The sequence below is a fragment of the Pongo pygmaeus genome, chromosome 12 (assembly GCF_028885625.2).
Source record: "Pongo pygmaeus isolate AG05252 chromosome 12, NHGRI_mPonPyg2-v2.0_pri, whole genome shotgun sequence".
NCBI classification, from domain to species: domain Eukaryota; kingdom Metazoa; phylum Chordata; class Mammalia; order Primates; family Hominidae; genus Pongo; species Pongo pygmaeus.
The window spans coordinates 97,460,793-97,474,660 of NC_072385.2; the positions used below are offsets into that span (position 1 = coordinate 97,460,793).

A 13,868-nucleotide genomic window follows, 5' to 3' on the forward strand; every position below is an offset into this window, starting at 1 on the left:
TCAGGGATATCTTTTTGTAATTATACACCATAGAGCATGTATGTATGAATTCTACTTAATGAGTTACTGAATTACATTTAAAAATTGCTTGTGACAAACAGCTCTATGTGGATGCCAAATTTAATTTGCCCAAAACAAAACTCCTGTGTCCTTCCTAAATCTGCTCCTCCCTCTAGTAAAGGGCACTACAATTTGCTTAAACTCCACATCTAAGAGTACTCTTTGATTTCTCTTTCCCTCAACATCCATATCAACAACTCCTGCTAATTCTATTTCCAATGGTATCTCGAATGCACCTAATTCTCTTCATCTCCAGCTCTCAGGTACGAGGCCCCATTATCTCTTACATGAACTACCAAAAGAACCCCTACCAGCCAGCTCTGTTCACACTCTTGCATCTCCCTACCCCAACCAGTCTCTTTTTCCACCATATTCATCTTTTAAAAGACAAATCATGTCAAACCTTTGCTCACAATCCTTTAATGGCTTTCCTGTGTACTCATCACAAAATCCACACATCTCATCATCATCTACAAGGGCTCAGGTGGTCTGGCCCTTACCTTTCCCTCCCTCCATTCTGGTCACGCTGTTTCTTCTTGCTAGTCCTTCAACACACCAAGCTTGTTCTCTCCTTAGAGCTTTTGCAGTTGCTGTTCTGTCCATATGGAATTCTCTCTCCTCAGGTCATCATAAGGCAAACTCCTTTGGGCTTTGAGATTTCAGTTTGGACTGCCCTTCCTTCGTAGAATATGTCCCTGACATCCCTGAATAAAGCAATTTTCCAAGTAATTCTCTATCACAGCATACTGGTTATTGTTTTCCAAAGCTTTTATCATACCATATGGTATTTTCTTGTTTATTTATGTATTTACTGCCTGTGTGACCATCAGGCTCTCTCAAGTTTGAGAAACCTAGGAGACACCCTTGGTGCATGACACCCAGGCTCCCCATGGACCTTCAACCCTGTATAAAAATGTGGGTGGGCACAGAGCTGGGAGCCTCCGTCTTCCCTGTACTTAGGGGATGGCAGCAGGTTTCTTGCTACAGCTGAAAGTGTCTCCATGCTACAGTTCCGGTGGCAAGACTTCAGTCCAAGTCCCCCTTTGGAGTTAAGCTCCATGAGAGCTGTATCCTCAACAAATACAACAGTGCCATGTACGTATCTGGCATTTCATAAATACTTGCTGGATGAAATAAACAGATGAATGGTTTCCAGGGTGTTTTATATTCTTCACCAAATGTGGCATGGTTTCGTATTTCTGATTAATTCTTGAATTATGACCACTGAATTACAATAATTTTTTTAAAAGCCATGTACCCAACTTGCAATTATAGGCAAACTTAAAAGTTCAACTTGTTCACTGCATCATGGAAACCTTTGGTATTGACATTACTTATGACCACTGAGCCCAGAGAGACCCCTAGAACACCCCTGTGGCAGCTGCAGAGGCTGGCACTATAGAGGCTGGCACTGCTTTTACTACTGCATCAAAATGACGTGCCCATGGTGCACTTTTGTGGTGCTCAGTCTAACATATACCAAATCACTGATGAATGAGCAGTAAGGCACGGAAGTACAAACTTTGTCAAGATCAAGGTGGGATAACTTGCAGGTCATTCCCTTTATCATACTTCTTCCTTAGAAAATACAGATCACTCTGACAAACTATTCTGCACCAAGCCATGGCTGACTATTATTCAGTATCCTATTTCCTTTATATTTTTAACAAATTGATTTTATGGTGATATGTTCAAGTATTTTAGAAATGAAAACAGTGAGTAAAATTGAGGACCAACTCCTTTTAAACAAACATAAGTAATACACAGGAACTTTTTCAATGCTCAGAAATTTCCAGTATTCTCCATAAGTCTATAACATTGAAATGCCCTGCAATGACTTCCACACATTTTTAAAGATGTTATAGCAACATTTTGAATTCATTTTCAGCATCACCACCAAAAACACAGAAATGGAGACCCATGTTTTCTCATTATGCTCTGCCAAGAATACTATTCTTCTTGCCCTATCCCCACCACTGCACACCCTTAATACTATAAACTACTCAAAGAAGAATCCCTAAAAGGAGGCTTTAACTAGACTATTCACCTTCCTGTAAGAGATTTGAGAGCAAGTCTAAATTCGCCAGGTCATCCATCATCACTGCACTCTTAACCCCTCTTGGCTTTGCAAAATCACCCATTCCCTGTAGAAGCCTCCCTCCCAAATCCCATTCTGTGCCTTCTAGAGCTTATCAACAAAATCCTTTCTGACCTCATTCTTCCCTCTGGATGTTCCCTTCACCTTCTTGTGTAAATTGTAACCTAGGTAGTACCTGATTACTCTTTTTCCTTTGAAGTCTTCTCAAATGGGAATGGCTTTATCTCCCACATTCCATAAATCCTGGCAGGGGCATAGGTATCCTCTTTGTTCTCACTGCCCCTTTAAGATCATTCTTCCTTTTCCCCTTTAAAAATAAAACTTTGTCCACTTGAAGCATATGCAATTAGATATCACCAGCCACACGGAGGTGTGGCATTTACCTGCAGAACTTCTGGCTCCATGTATCTTCCCTGCTACTATTCCTTGGCATCTTCATCATTGGTAGAGGCACTCCATCCTGACTCACCTATCTGACCTCCCACCCCCAGTGATGTTGTTCTTCACCCCTCTTCAATCAACTACATCATCCATAGTAATTTCTAACCCTCATTACAACCAATAATAACTTTCTCTTCAAGTATTCATTTCTACTTGCTTCCTTAGCTATCTCACTCCATTAATCCTTCAATCCCACTAGAACCTCCCCTCTACTCTCCATATCACTGACTCCCTGATTTTGTCTCCTTCTCAGTGTAGATTACACGGTCAATCACTATAAAGCTCTCTTATATAATCCTCAATCCCCATGACTCCCTCTTTCTACCAGAATGGTCAAGAAAATACCCAACCTGCAACCTCTCTACCTACACTGCACACCTACATAAGAACAAGAGAAAATCACGCAACTGTGCTGGCCAGCCTCTTTTCAAAGACATAACCACTAACCTCAAGTAAGCTGTCAGCACCAGTAGGTGACCCTACTACATTTCCCTAGTTAATTCATTTGTCCTCTCCTTTAAAGATGTCTATTTACATTTTCCTCTTTCTCTTTGATTTTCCACACCCTTTCTTCCATCTCAATGTCAGATGATGACCTTCTTTTATACTTCCCTGAGAAACAAACAATTTTGTCCTTTTTATTCCTGAAAGTCTTTGCTCCTGCAATCGCCTTTCTTACATTATTGGCTTTTCCTTCTTACTAGATCATTCCGGTCATGATCCAAACATGCTGTAGTATCTCCTATATTTTCTTAAGCTCTTCTTGACCTCTACATTGCCCTAAAACAATTACCCCTATTTTCAGTACCATTTTATCATGAGACTCCTCAAAAGTCTTCCTACTTCTATTACTTGCACTATTATTCTACTTCAGGTTAGAAACCCTAGAATCATCTTTGTGTAATTTTCAACCTTCCCTTTTCTGCTAGCAGATACCGTAGGTTCTTCCATCAAAATGGTGCATATCCATCTCTTTGCTGTTTTCCTGCTGCCACTCTACTCCAGTTTCTTGTGGTAACACATCTAAACAGCTGAAAAGCTCTCCAACGAGCCTCTTGACTGCCATTATCTCCCTCTGCTAATCCAATTTGCATTCCACCACAACCAAAGTCTGCCTAATGTTGACTTCACCATCTTCTTTCTGTCTGTTCATAAGCCTACAATGATTTCTGATTGCTCATATTACCCGGCTTAGGCTTGTTGCACAATGTTTAAGACATTTCATAATCTGGTCCTATCCTGCCCCGAATCTTTATTTCCTATTGTCCACCAACATAAAACTCTGCTCTTTCTGACCAGTTTCCCAAGTGTATTCCATCTAAGTCATGCAGATTCCCACTTCCACATTCTCTTCTTTCGTCCATGTTGGCCTCATTCCTGAAATCTATTATCATCACTATTCTAAATCGTTCAGAGTCTACCCTCCATGACACCTTATCATACAATTCCAAATCATACTTTCTTGGCACTGAGGTCCTATAGCATTCCAAGTCTCTGTCACTATTAACGACGTGACTATTTGTTAAGTATGATTTCATCACTAATTCTTTCATATACAATATATACCTGAATATAAGTACACTTTTTCCTTCAAAATTCCTTCTCAGAAAAGGAAAATCCCCTAATCCTGACTTCTTACGAGATCTCACAAACTGCCTGGTGCTTTATTTTGAATAACAAAGCACTGTTTGTAGAAGATACATTAACCTTAAATGACCTCAACTAATTCCACATTTGGCTTACATAGAAGTCATCTGAAATAATAAGTTGGAAAATAACAAGTAAAGAAATTCAATCAGATACGGTAATTATTCCTGTGGGAATGATCTCAAAATTGGAAATGCTGGATCTCACAAACAGCCTTTTTAGAATCACTTTAAAAATCAATAAAGTTAATCTCCACGTTAATCTCCACATTGCAAAGATCATAAATACACACCTAACTAATTACAAATGCAACTGTCCTAATTTTATGTGACGAGATACTGGGTTTTGGGACAAAACTTCCTGGGATAGCATCATCCTTAGATTCAAAATCTGCTGCATCTCAAACAACTTAGGTGGCAGTGAAGAGGGCATGTTCAGGAGCAGGGCATTAAATGACCTGGAAGGGACCTGAGTAGAGACAATGACAACAATAGTGACGTCCTCACCATTCAGGACAGCTTCCTGAAATGTAAGAACAGCAAAAAGTAGTAATTCTAAACTGTGTATGACTTTATATGAATAAGTTTAAATGTGTATGCATAGTTAAATTATTAACTATGTAAATAGACATGTGATCACGTCATCTATATCCCTAAATGTTTACATACTGAAGATGGCAAAATACTCTTTTGTGGCAGGCAATGGGTGTGGGGAGCAAAGGGCAACTGAACAACAGAAATGAGTTACGTAACCAATGGTATTGTTTAAGTCATGATGTGACAGGAAGAATACTTGGTGTGATTAGTACTAGCACTGATACTCATCAAATGCGTGGAAGCTCAGTTTCCCAATGTCAAGTTCAAGGACTGGACTAAATGTTCTCTAGGATCCTCTGCAATTCACAAATGTTATTTCTATTGTTTTCTACTCTATTCTTTTCTAATGATTCAGGAGCACTGGTAAATACAAACAGAAACGTTATTTTGTAGGCTATTGCAAATTTCTTCTTCCTTACCATTTAATATAACTTGGAAACTAAGTACATTTCCAAAACTTCAGTCCTGCTTTACTGCCCTTATAAGCTTGATTTTTGGACTTTAAGAATCCTTGGTATTATATTACCAACCATTCCATCTTACAATGACATCATTTTAGAGATAAGAGGTATATTTAAGAATGCCTCTTTCAGTATTTTTTTCCCTCAAGAAGAAACTGGGGCTACGAGAGTTTAATGCTGGTTTGCGGCAGAGCGGAGACCCAAACCCAGGCTTTACCCCTTTTGGCTATGAGCCATGGCACCAAGCTCTCGGTACTTCACTCAAGATTACTGTGGTGATGAGTCATATATTCAATTTCTTGAAGTTTTTTCTCGGTTGTATGTATGAATGTACAAAAGTTATGGGCCATATCAGTATAATTTTCTTGTTACTTGAATGCAATTTCTGACTTCTCTCCAGAGGTGAAGAGCCTAATGATCCCTCCACGCCCTATGTGATTCCTGCCCTCCAGCAAAACCAACCTAAGCCTTCAATCATCACTGCATAATTCTCCCACTTCTGCTAAAGAGATAACTCTTTCACGCCAGATGAGCCGCATTTCTAATTAGCAGACTCTCCTCATGGAGCACCATCCTACGGTAAATCAAACAGAATGGACCTGGTGACAACAGATGCTGATCTCAAGCACACCGCTTGTGAAATCATCCATTATGCAGAGGTGGCCTAGGAGGGCTGGCACAGAGGGCCCTGCTCACACCACCACAGCACCGCCATTCCATAGCGTCTCGGAAACACACACATCACATCAGCACCTGGTAAACTTTACGCATCTTACTTGGGATTATACAAACTACCACTCTCTGTAAACTTGTCTTTGCCTTTTCAAGCTCAAATACTATTACTACTCAGAGTTACATAATGCTAAGGCTTACGACTGGATGGTTAACAAAAATTAATGCTTACCTTCAATTCTCTTTAAAGCTGAAAGGCACATATCCTGACTTGGAAACTCAAAGGGATTGCTGCAGGTTCGAATGGTGTTACATTCACATTTCCCATTGATTATATTGCAGCCAGCAATAAGGTTTTCATTGCATGGTTTAAAACCAAGCAGTTGGTCATCAGTCCAGTTCTCATCTGTAAAACAATTAACAACCAGATAATGTGTGTTTGCAGCTTCATTTAAAGGCCTGTTTGAGGGCAAAAATGCACTGGGATGTCAAGATTAATATTCAATTTTGACAAATCAATTTGTGAAAGGCAGTCTGGCTGAAACTTTACAAATGAATGAAACCCAATCTCTTCATAATAACTGAGAAAACTGAAATAATAGCCATCCATGTAGGCATTAAATAGCTATATGCACAAAGGTTTGAAATAAAAAACCACTACTTCTCTTAATGTGTTATTACAACAATAACTGAGATGCCTTTAAAAATGTTTAATATCAAATAAAGATTTCTGGGTTTTTTCATGTTCAATAAAATTACAAGAGTCACATTTGTCAATCTACAAAATTATTTTTTAAAAAGCTCTTTTTTGGCCAGGGACAGTGGCTCATGCCTGTAATCCCAACACTTTCAGAGACCAAGGCAGGGGGATTACTTGAGTCCAGGAGTTCATGACCAGCCTGGGCAACACAGTGAGACCCAGTCTCTACAAAAACAAAACAAAAAATTAGCTGGGAATGGTGGTGCATGCCTGTGGTCCCAGCACTCAGGAGTTTGAGGTGGAAGGATCACTTGAGCCCACGAGGTTGATCACGCCACTGCATTCCGGCCTGGGAAACAGGGTGAGACTCTCTTTAAAAAGCTAATTTTTTACTCTATTGATAGAGACCAACTTTAGGTTTAAAACAGCTCTTCAACTTACTGCATTAAGGCAGCTAATAATCAACATCAAAAATCAGATACCACCAAAAGAGTTACAATGGAGGGGATCCCCTCTAATGCGTTTGGGGAGACTGATAGTATCCATCACTGCCAACCCAAAGCCAGAAACAACAACAAAACTAAAGGGCTGCAGCTTAGTGACAGGCTGAGGTAACTGAATACTAAGGCTGAGACCAAATCAGGTTCTGATCATGGAATGGAGCAGACCACAATAAATAAAGTCGATTTTAAAAACAGCTATCATGGGACTCAGCTCCAAAAAATGCAATGAATATGACAGAATCATATGCAGGCTCAATTCTTAATAATATTCCTCATAGGAAATTAGACTATTTCTCTCTATGAATCCTTGGGCCATTATATGGGTTTTTTCCACACTTAACATTATCTTTAACTGATACTTTACCCACCTGAAATGGGAACTGACTGTTACATAGTAAACATGTTTCTGATAAGCATATCTGAAGAGAATTTTTTAAAGTACTTGAATTTAAGAAACCTTAAACCTCTTGCTCAAACTGAGGCAGGTATAAATGCCATCTTAAAAATCTGTTTTTGGCTGGGAGTGGTGGCTCATGCCTGTAATCCCAGCGTTTTGGGAGGCCGAGACAGGCAGATCACCTGGTCATCAGCCTGGCCAACATGGTGAAACCCCATCTCCATTAAAAATACAAAAATTAGCTGGACATGGTGGCACATGCCTGTGGTCCCAGTTACTCAGGAGGCTGAAGTGGGATAATTGTTTGAAACAGAGAAGCAGAGGTTGTAGTGAGCCAAGATTGCGCCACTGCACTCCAGCCTGGGCAACAAAGCGAAACTCCGCCTCAAAAAAAAAAAAAAAAAGACAGTACAAACAAATGGTTCTTATTTTTATAGGGTTAGCTTTTATTGCTGGCATCATTGCTCAGTGCATAAGTGAAGCAAAAGTCTGCTCTTCCTGACTGAAATAAATATTTTCTCACCAAGAGGTCTTTACAAGAATGTCATCTACTACATAAAGAGCTTCAGGGAGGTCCTTTGAAAAGGGAGAATAGAAAATCTCGTTTTTGATTTCAGGAGATCAGGCTCACTTATTTGATCAAAGCCTCAGCTTTTAGTAAAATGATTATCTTTCAGATTTGAAGTTTATACCGACATACAATTTATGTTTTACTTAAAAACTGTTCTCCTATTTAGCCTATATTTGGTTCTGAGAAACAACATATATATAACATATATAGGTAACATATATAACATATGATATGTTATATATAACACATACATAACATCATATATAACATGTTATATATAACATATATGATATATAGCATAAACATGTTATATATAACATATGTTATATATGTCACATATATACATGTTATATATAACATGTTATATATGACGTTATGTTATATATGTTATATATAGAGAGAAGCAACATACACACACACACATATAACATAGACACATAAAGGTACATTCCTATCTTCAAGACAATGAAATTAGTAAAGTACTCTGAAAGGAAAGTCAGAAGAAGAAGAAAAAGAACACCATATTGAAAAAATTCAACATAGAAAAGAAGGTGATATTTATCTTCAGTTATAACAAAATGTGCATCCAAGTGATTTCTTATCTCTGTCTAACTGTGAACATGCCAGTAGTACTAGCATTTTACTACAGTTCAGTCAGATTTGCCATGCAGGAATTTTTGTGACTACATATGCAAATTTATAACTGAAAGGCAGTTTAGCCCTAGGAATTAAAAGAACTTGTAAGAAATTCAAGTAACATTTGAACTACTGGAAAACCATGTATATTTGTCCTCCTTTCCTTCACAGTTTTAAGAGGAAATCTTTATCACTGTTCTTATAAATACGTGCAGTTTATGAGTTGATCCTACTGCAGAATTTTTTCCACAGTAAACATCCCTTCCCACCATTCTAATTGGAACTCCCTGAAGACACCACTCTCCTGAACTACCACAATATCTTCTAACCTGGCTCCCTGCCACTATTCTCTTGTCTCTCCACCTCATTCCCCACAATGTCCCCAGATCCATCTTCCTCAAAAAACAAACCTGCCCAGTAATTCTCTCTTGGCAATAAGAAAATGTCCCAGCTTCTTACTGCTGAATATCAGCTTCCTCATGGCATGGCTTGTAGCTACTTCTGCAGACCCATTTTTCACCAGTCGCTCTCACATCCTAATGCTCTGGGCACACTGCGGATCTTACTAGAAACCCGCAGGAACTGCTCCCATGCTTTACTCGGGAGTGTCGTCCACCTGGAATACCTCCTTCCCTTCTTCCTCTGCTATCTCCTGCTCATCCTTCAAAACCTAGCTCAGATGTTACCTCTTTCGAGACGCCTTCTCTACCTGTCCCAGGAGAATAAGCTGCTCCATCCTCCATGCTCCCACAAACATCTGCACAGACCTGTTGTCCCCTACCATAGTGGTTTTATGTAAGCCATAATTCCCCAGTAGACAAAGAAGCCTCACATATGTATATATACACACGTATATATATGTATTATACATATATGTGTATATACACACACACATATGTGTCACTGGTATGGTCAATGCAGTTGTGTCTTTAACAAAAAAATGCCTAATTAAAAAATGTATATATATATATACACATTTTGTATATATGTACACATATATACAAAACATCACAAGGAAAACTATGTTTCAAGATAATATAAAGAACATGTTTAAACAATACAAATCCTATTTTAAAAGCTTATCATTACAGCACTGTACGAGGCACACATTTCAAAGAAATGCTTGGAATACTGGGCACATTTCTCACTAGGCATCATCTATCATTACTCTCTTCCCCCCATTCGGCTCTAAGACTTCAACCTCTTATCACCTGGCTGGCATCAACAGTCCTTCCAAGCAGCCCATCTCACAGCCAATTGGTTTTCACTGCCAGATGCTTTTCTCTGCCTCCCCACAGGAAGACCATTTCCCCCAAATCTGGAATCACAACTAAAAGGCCTTTGATGAGGCCGCTGGCCCCTTGCTGTTTTCTGCTGCTTTCTCAGCAGAAGTTTCCTGGCAGCAGCAGCAGACTCACCTGAAGATGCTCAGGTGAGGACTGCACCTGAAGATGCTCAGGTGAAGGTGACCATCCCCCTCAGAAACATTGCTGCCACTATGTTCAGCCAGGAAGCATCACTGACTCTAAAGCTAACAACATCGTAGACTCTTTTATTTTCTTTTTTTTTGAGAGTAAACTCTTTCAATTCTCTGCCTGCTCCTAATCAATACTTTGTTTTTCTTCTTGGGAAATGGTTTCCCTAGCAACCACTGCTTCATAGGATCAAGTACAACATGCCACTGAGACAAATGCTTTTCTGGTATTCAATTACAGAACACTGTATTTTAAAATAATTTAACAAAATCAACAAGGACTGAAAGCAAAAATGTAATGAGGTTTGATTATAGAAATCAAATCTGAGCCCAAGAGTTCTGCTAACAGCAGTCAGCAAATTATGTTTTAAAATCTTTTTCCTAAGTAAATCCACATACACAGCACAAGAATCAAGGTTCTGATTCTCTAACATAGTTCCTGGTTTCTCCTTGGACTGGTCAGGAAAAAAAAAAGTTAAAAACAGAGGTACTGATTTTTAACTATATGAAGTAGGTTTTTTCCCGGGACCCTAAATGTGATAAGATGTAGTCTCCTAGCCTGAAAGGTGAAGACAACTGAGGTACCTCTGCAAACGTATTTTTAAGTTTATAATTTCTGCAAGATACCAAATTAGGATATCACGTAAGTTACTTTCTCTAAGTATAAAATAAAGAAACCTAATTTCATAAATATATTCAAATTCATAAATGTTCAAATATGTCCAATATTGAGTACTACAGTGAAGTGCCAGGTATATTAAACTGCTAAACCAACACTTCCACTTGGATGTTCAGAAGACATCTTGAAATATAACGCTTTTTCTCATGACAAGCTCTGTACTTCAGTATGCAGCAGAATTACTTTATGTGTATTTCCCCTTTCATCCCACAGAACATTAATAAGATGTGTAATTGAGGGCTGAAACGTCATAAACTTAATAATTTGTATTGCTTCGATCAAGGGCATTCAAGGAAACTAATTTTTATTATTTTAATTACTTACCATTTTGCTTTACTGAAAGTACACAGTGAATACAATAACTTACTAGCACAATTTGGTGCCACAACCTCTATTCATACTAAAGTATCAGGAGTTTTATGTACCATTTTTTTTTGCACCGTTAGTGCAAAGTGGAAAAAGAAAAAAAAGCAAATAAAATATTAATATGATTATGGAAATAGTTTTGACCTGATTTACCACCCAAAAAGGGCTTGGGGCTTCTAAGCGGTCTGTAGCCCCCACTTTGAGAACTGCTGTTCTAAAGAGCAGGTCCTGCAGCTACACCTAGGCCAAGGAATAACAAAGAACGCTGGGTACCTCTTCTAACAGTTACTGTAGAACCATAAAAATGAATGTTTCTTTAATGTGATTTAGCTAATATGTAACTGGTAAATAGGAAAACGGTGTCAGTATAATACAGCTGTTATGCTGGTTCTCATGTGATTTTTCCCAGCACATTAATGTTCTAAAAAAATCAAAAGTGGGCTGGGCGCAGTGGCTCACGCTTGTAATCCCAGCACTTTGGGAAGCCGAGATGGGTGGATCACGAGGTCAGGAGATCGAGACCATCCTGGCTAACATGGTGAAACCCCGTGTCCACTAAAAATACAAAAAAAAAAAAAAAAAATTAGCTGGCATGGTGGCGGACACCTGTAGTCCCAGCTACTTGGGAGGCTGAGGCAGGAGAATGTCGTGAACCCAGAGGCGGAGCTCGAAGTGAGCCCAGAGCGCATCACTGCACTCCAGCCTGGGTGACAGAGCGAGACTCCAACTCAAAGAAAAAAAAAAAAAAATCAAAAGTGGGCCAGGTGCAATGGCTCACACCTGTAATCCCAGCACTTTGGGAGACTAAGAAAGGCAGATGACTTCGCCCCAGGAGTTCGAGACCAGCCTGGGCAACATGACGAAACCCAGTCTCTACAAAAACCACAAAAATTAGCCGGGTGTGGTGGCGCATGCCTGTAATCCCAGCTACTTGGGAGGCTGAGGCATGAGAATTGCTTGAACCTGGGAGGTGGAGGTTGCAGTGAGCCAAAATCGCACCACTGCACTCGAGCCTGGGCGACAGAGCAAGACTCTGTCAAAAAAATAAATAAATAAAAATAAATATCAAGAGCAAGTTTTCTCACAGTTAAAAGTCTTACCAGTATATGGAAGACCTGAAGAAAAGGCTGAAAATTTTGCTTAAATTCCCTTCTTTAGTGCAAGAAATGACTGCTCTCGTGGTTAAAATGTCCTCTATATTAAACTATCTGGGGAAACTGCAAGCAGAAATGAGAAGGCTAGAGACACTTGCCCCTGTATTAAAAACAAAACGAAACAAACAAAAAAACCCCACAAAAACAATGATGAAGAAACTACTGGATGTTATGTTTAATTCTGATAACACCATTCTACATGAAAAGTAAATATCTTCAACACCCCGTGCCCTGAAAGGAGGCAGAATGAGCTTCGGAGTGTGGAGGGCTGCAAACGATGGGCTACCAGAGATCCAGGTGCAAACAAATGCCAGGAACAGCTTACCTGGGCCAGTATTTTTATTTGAGTTCTTATTGTTTGCATTTATCCTATATACACACAGTTGCATAGGTCTTGAGTGACCTTCCCCAACCCTATTTTTCCCAACAGCTCTCTTATTTTTAATGTAATGAATGATTTTGCAGAATATGAGTAGGTTTTTTTATTTGCTTTACAAGAGTGAACAACATATGTTGCCAAGGCAGAAAACACCCGTACTTCCAATAGCTACATTCAGTCTTGTCCTGGACTTAGTCCTTCTCCTCTAAGAATATCTTTCAATATTCTTGGTGATGCCTGAAATTCTTTCCTTCTACATTTGACATCAAAGATTTTCAATGCAAAGGCTAGTTGGAGAGAAGTTTCCATCCTGAGGGCAGGAAAGTGGGCACTGAGAAGGATATGAAGGATGAGGCCCCTTACAAGATGTGTGGAGGCATAACCAACACCAGAGCTGTGAAGAAGCAGCTCCAGGGGATACAGCCCCCTGTGCTAAGGAGCTACAGGAACCAGCTGTGGCAACACTAGCCTGAGTGGTCCTGGAGTCAACCTCTATGCCCTTCAACATATCTTTCCATCTGCTTGCTGGTGTCTGAAATTCCACTAACATGGAACAAAACATTTCAGGTATGAGTGCACTTACTGGACAAAGTACTGTGTGTTCATATGAAATTTCTGCCAGCCTGAAGGTAGAAGGCATTTGTATACTCAGATTCTTACCTTTTCCACCTTGTATCTGTTTAGGTTAATAGAGTTTACTCCAAACCAAGAGATGGCTGCACCCCATTATATGGCAATCCACTTACCAGAAATATGCTATAGCAGATATTAAAAAGCAAGAAACAAATTCACAGTACACACTCAGAAGCTCACAGTAATGGAATTCTGTTGGCAGAAGAGAAGCTTCTGGGAATATATATCAAATTAATTCTCCAGCTGTTCACATATCCCTGTGGCTACAGGAAGATGCAAATAGCTAATACTGGCATCTTTTTTCATGCCAGCCTAGAAACTCCAGTGTAATGTAAAATTGCTGCTCTTAACTCCCCCAGCTCCTGGCTGGCTGTTATCAGGCATTCAGTTCTGCTCGAGGA

The 13,868-nt window shown here is 39.5% G+C and overlaps 1 protein-coding gene across 5 annotated transcripts in view; it reads right to left on the reverse strand.

Moving 5' to 3' along the window:
* Window positions 1-13,868, reverse strand: part of CRIM1 (cysteine rich transmembrane BMP regulator 1) — a 195,843-nt gene that overhangs the window by 148,477 nt on the left and 33,498 nt on the right. For 3 of the 5 annotated variants that reach the window (XM_054473409.2, XM_054473424.2, XM_054473428.2), the window contains exon 2: window positions 6,208-6,381. The exons of the other annotated variants lie outside the window; for them this stretch is intronic. In XM_054473409.2, the coding sequence (XP_054329384.1) occupies window positions 6,208-6,381 (174 nt within the window). The remainder of the gene's footprint in view (window positions 1-6,207; window positions 6,382-13,868) is intronic. 5 annotated transcript variants of the gene reach the window in all.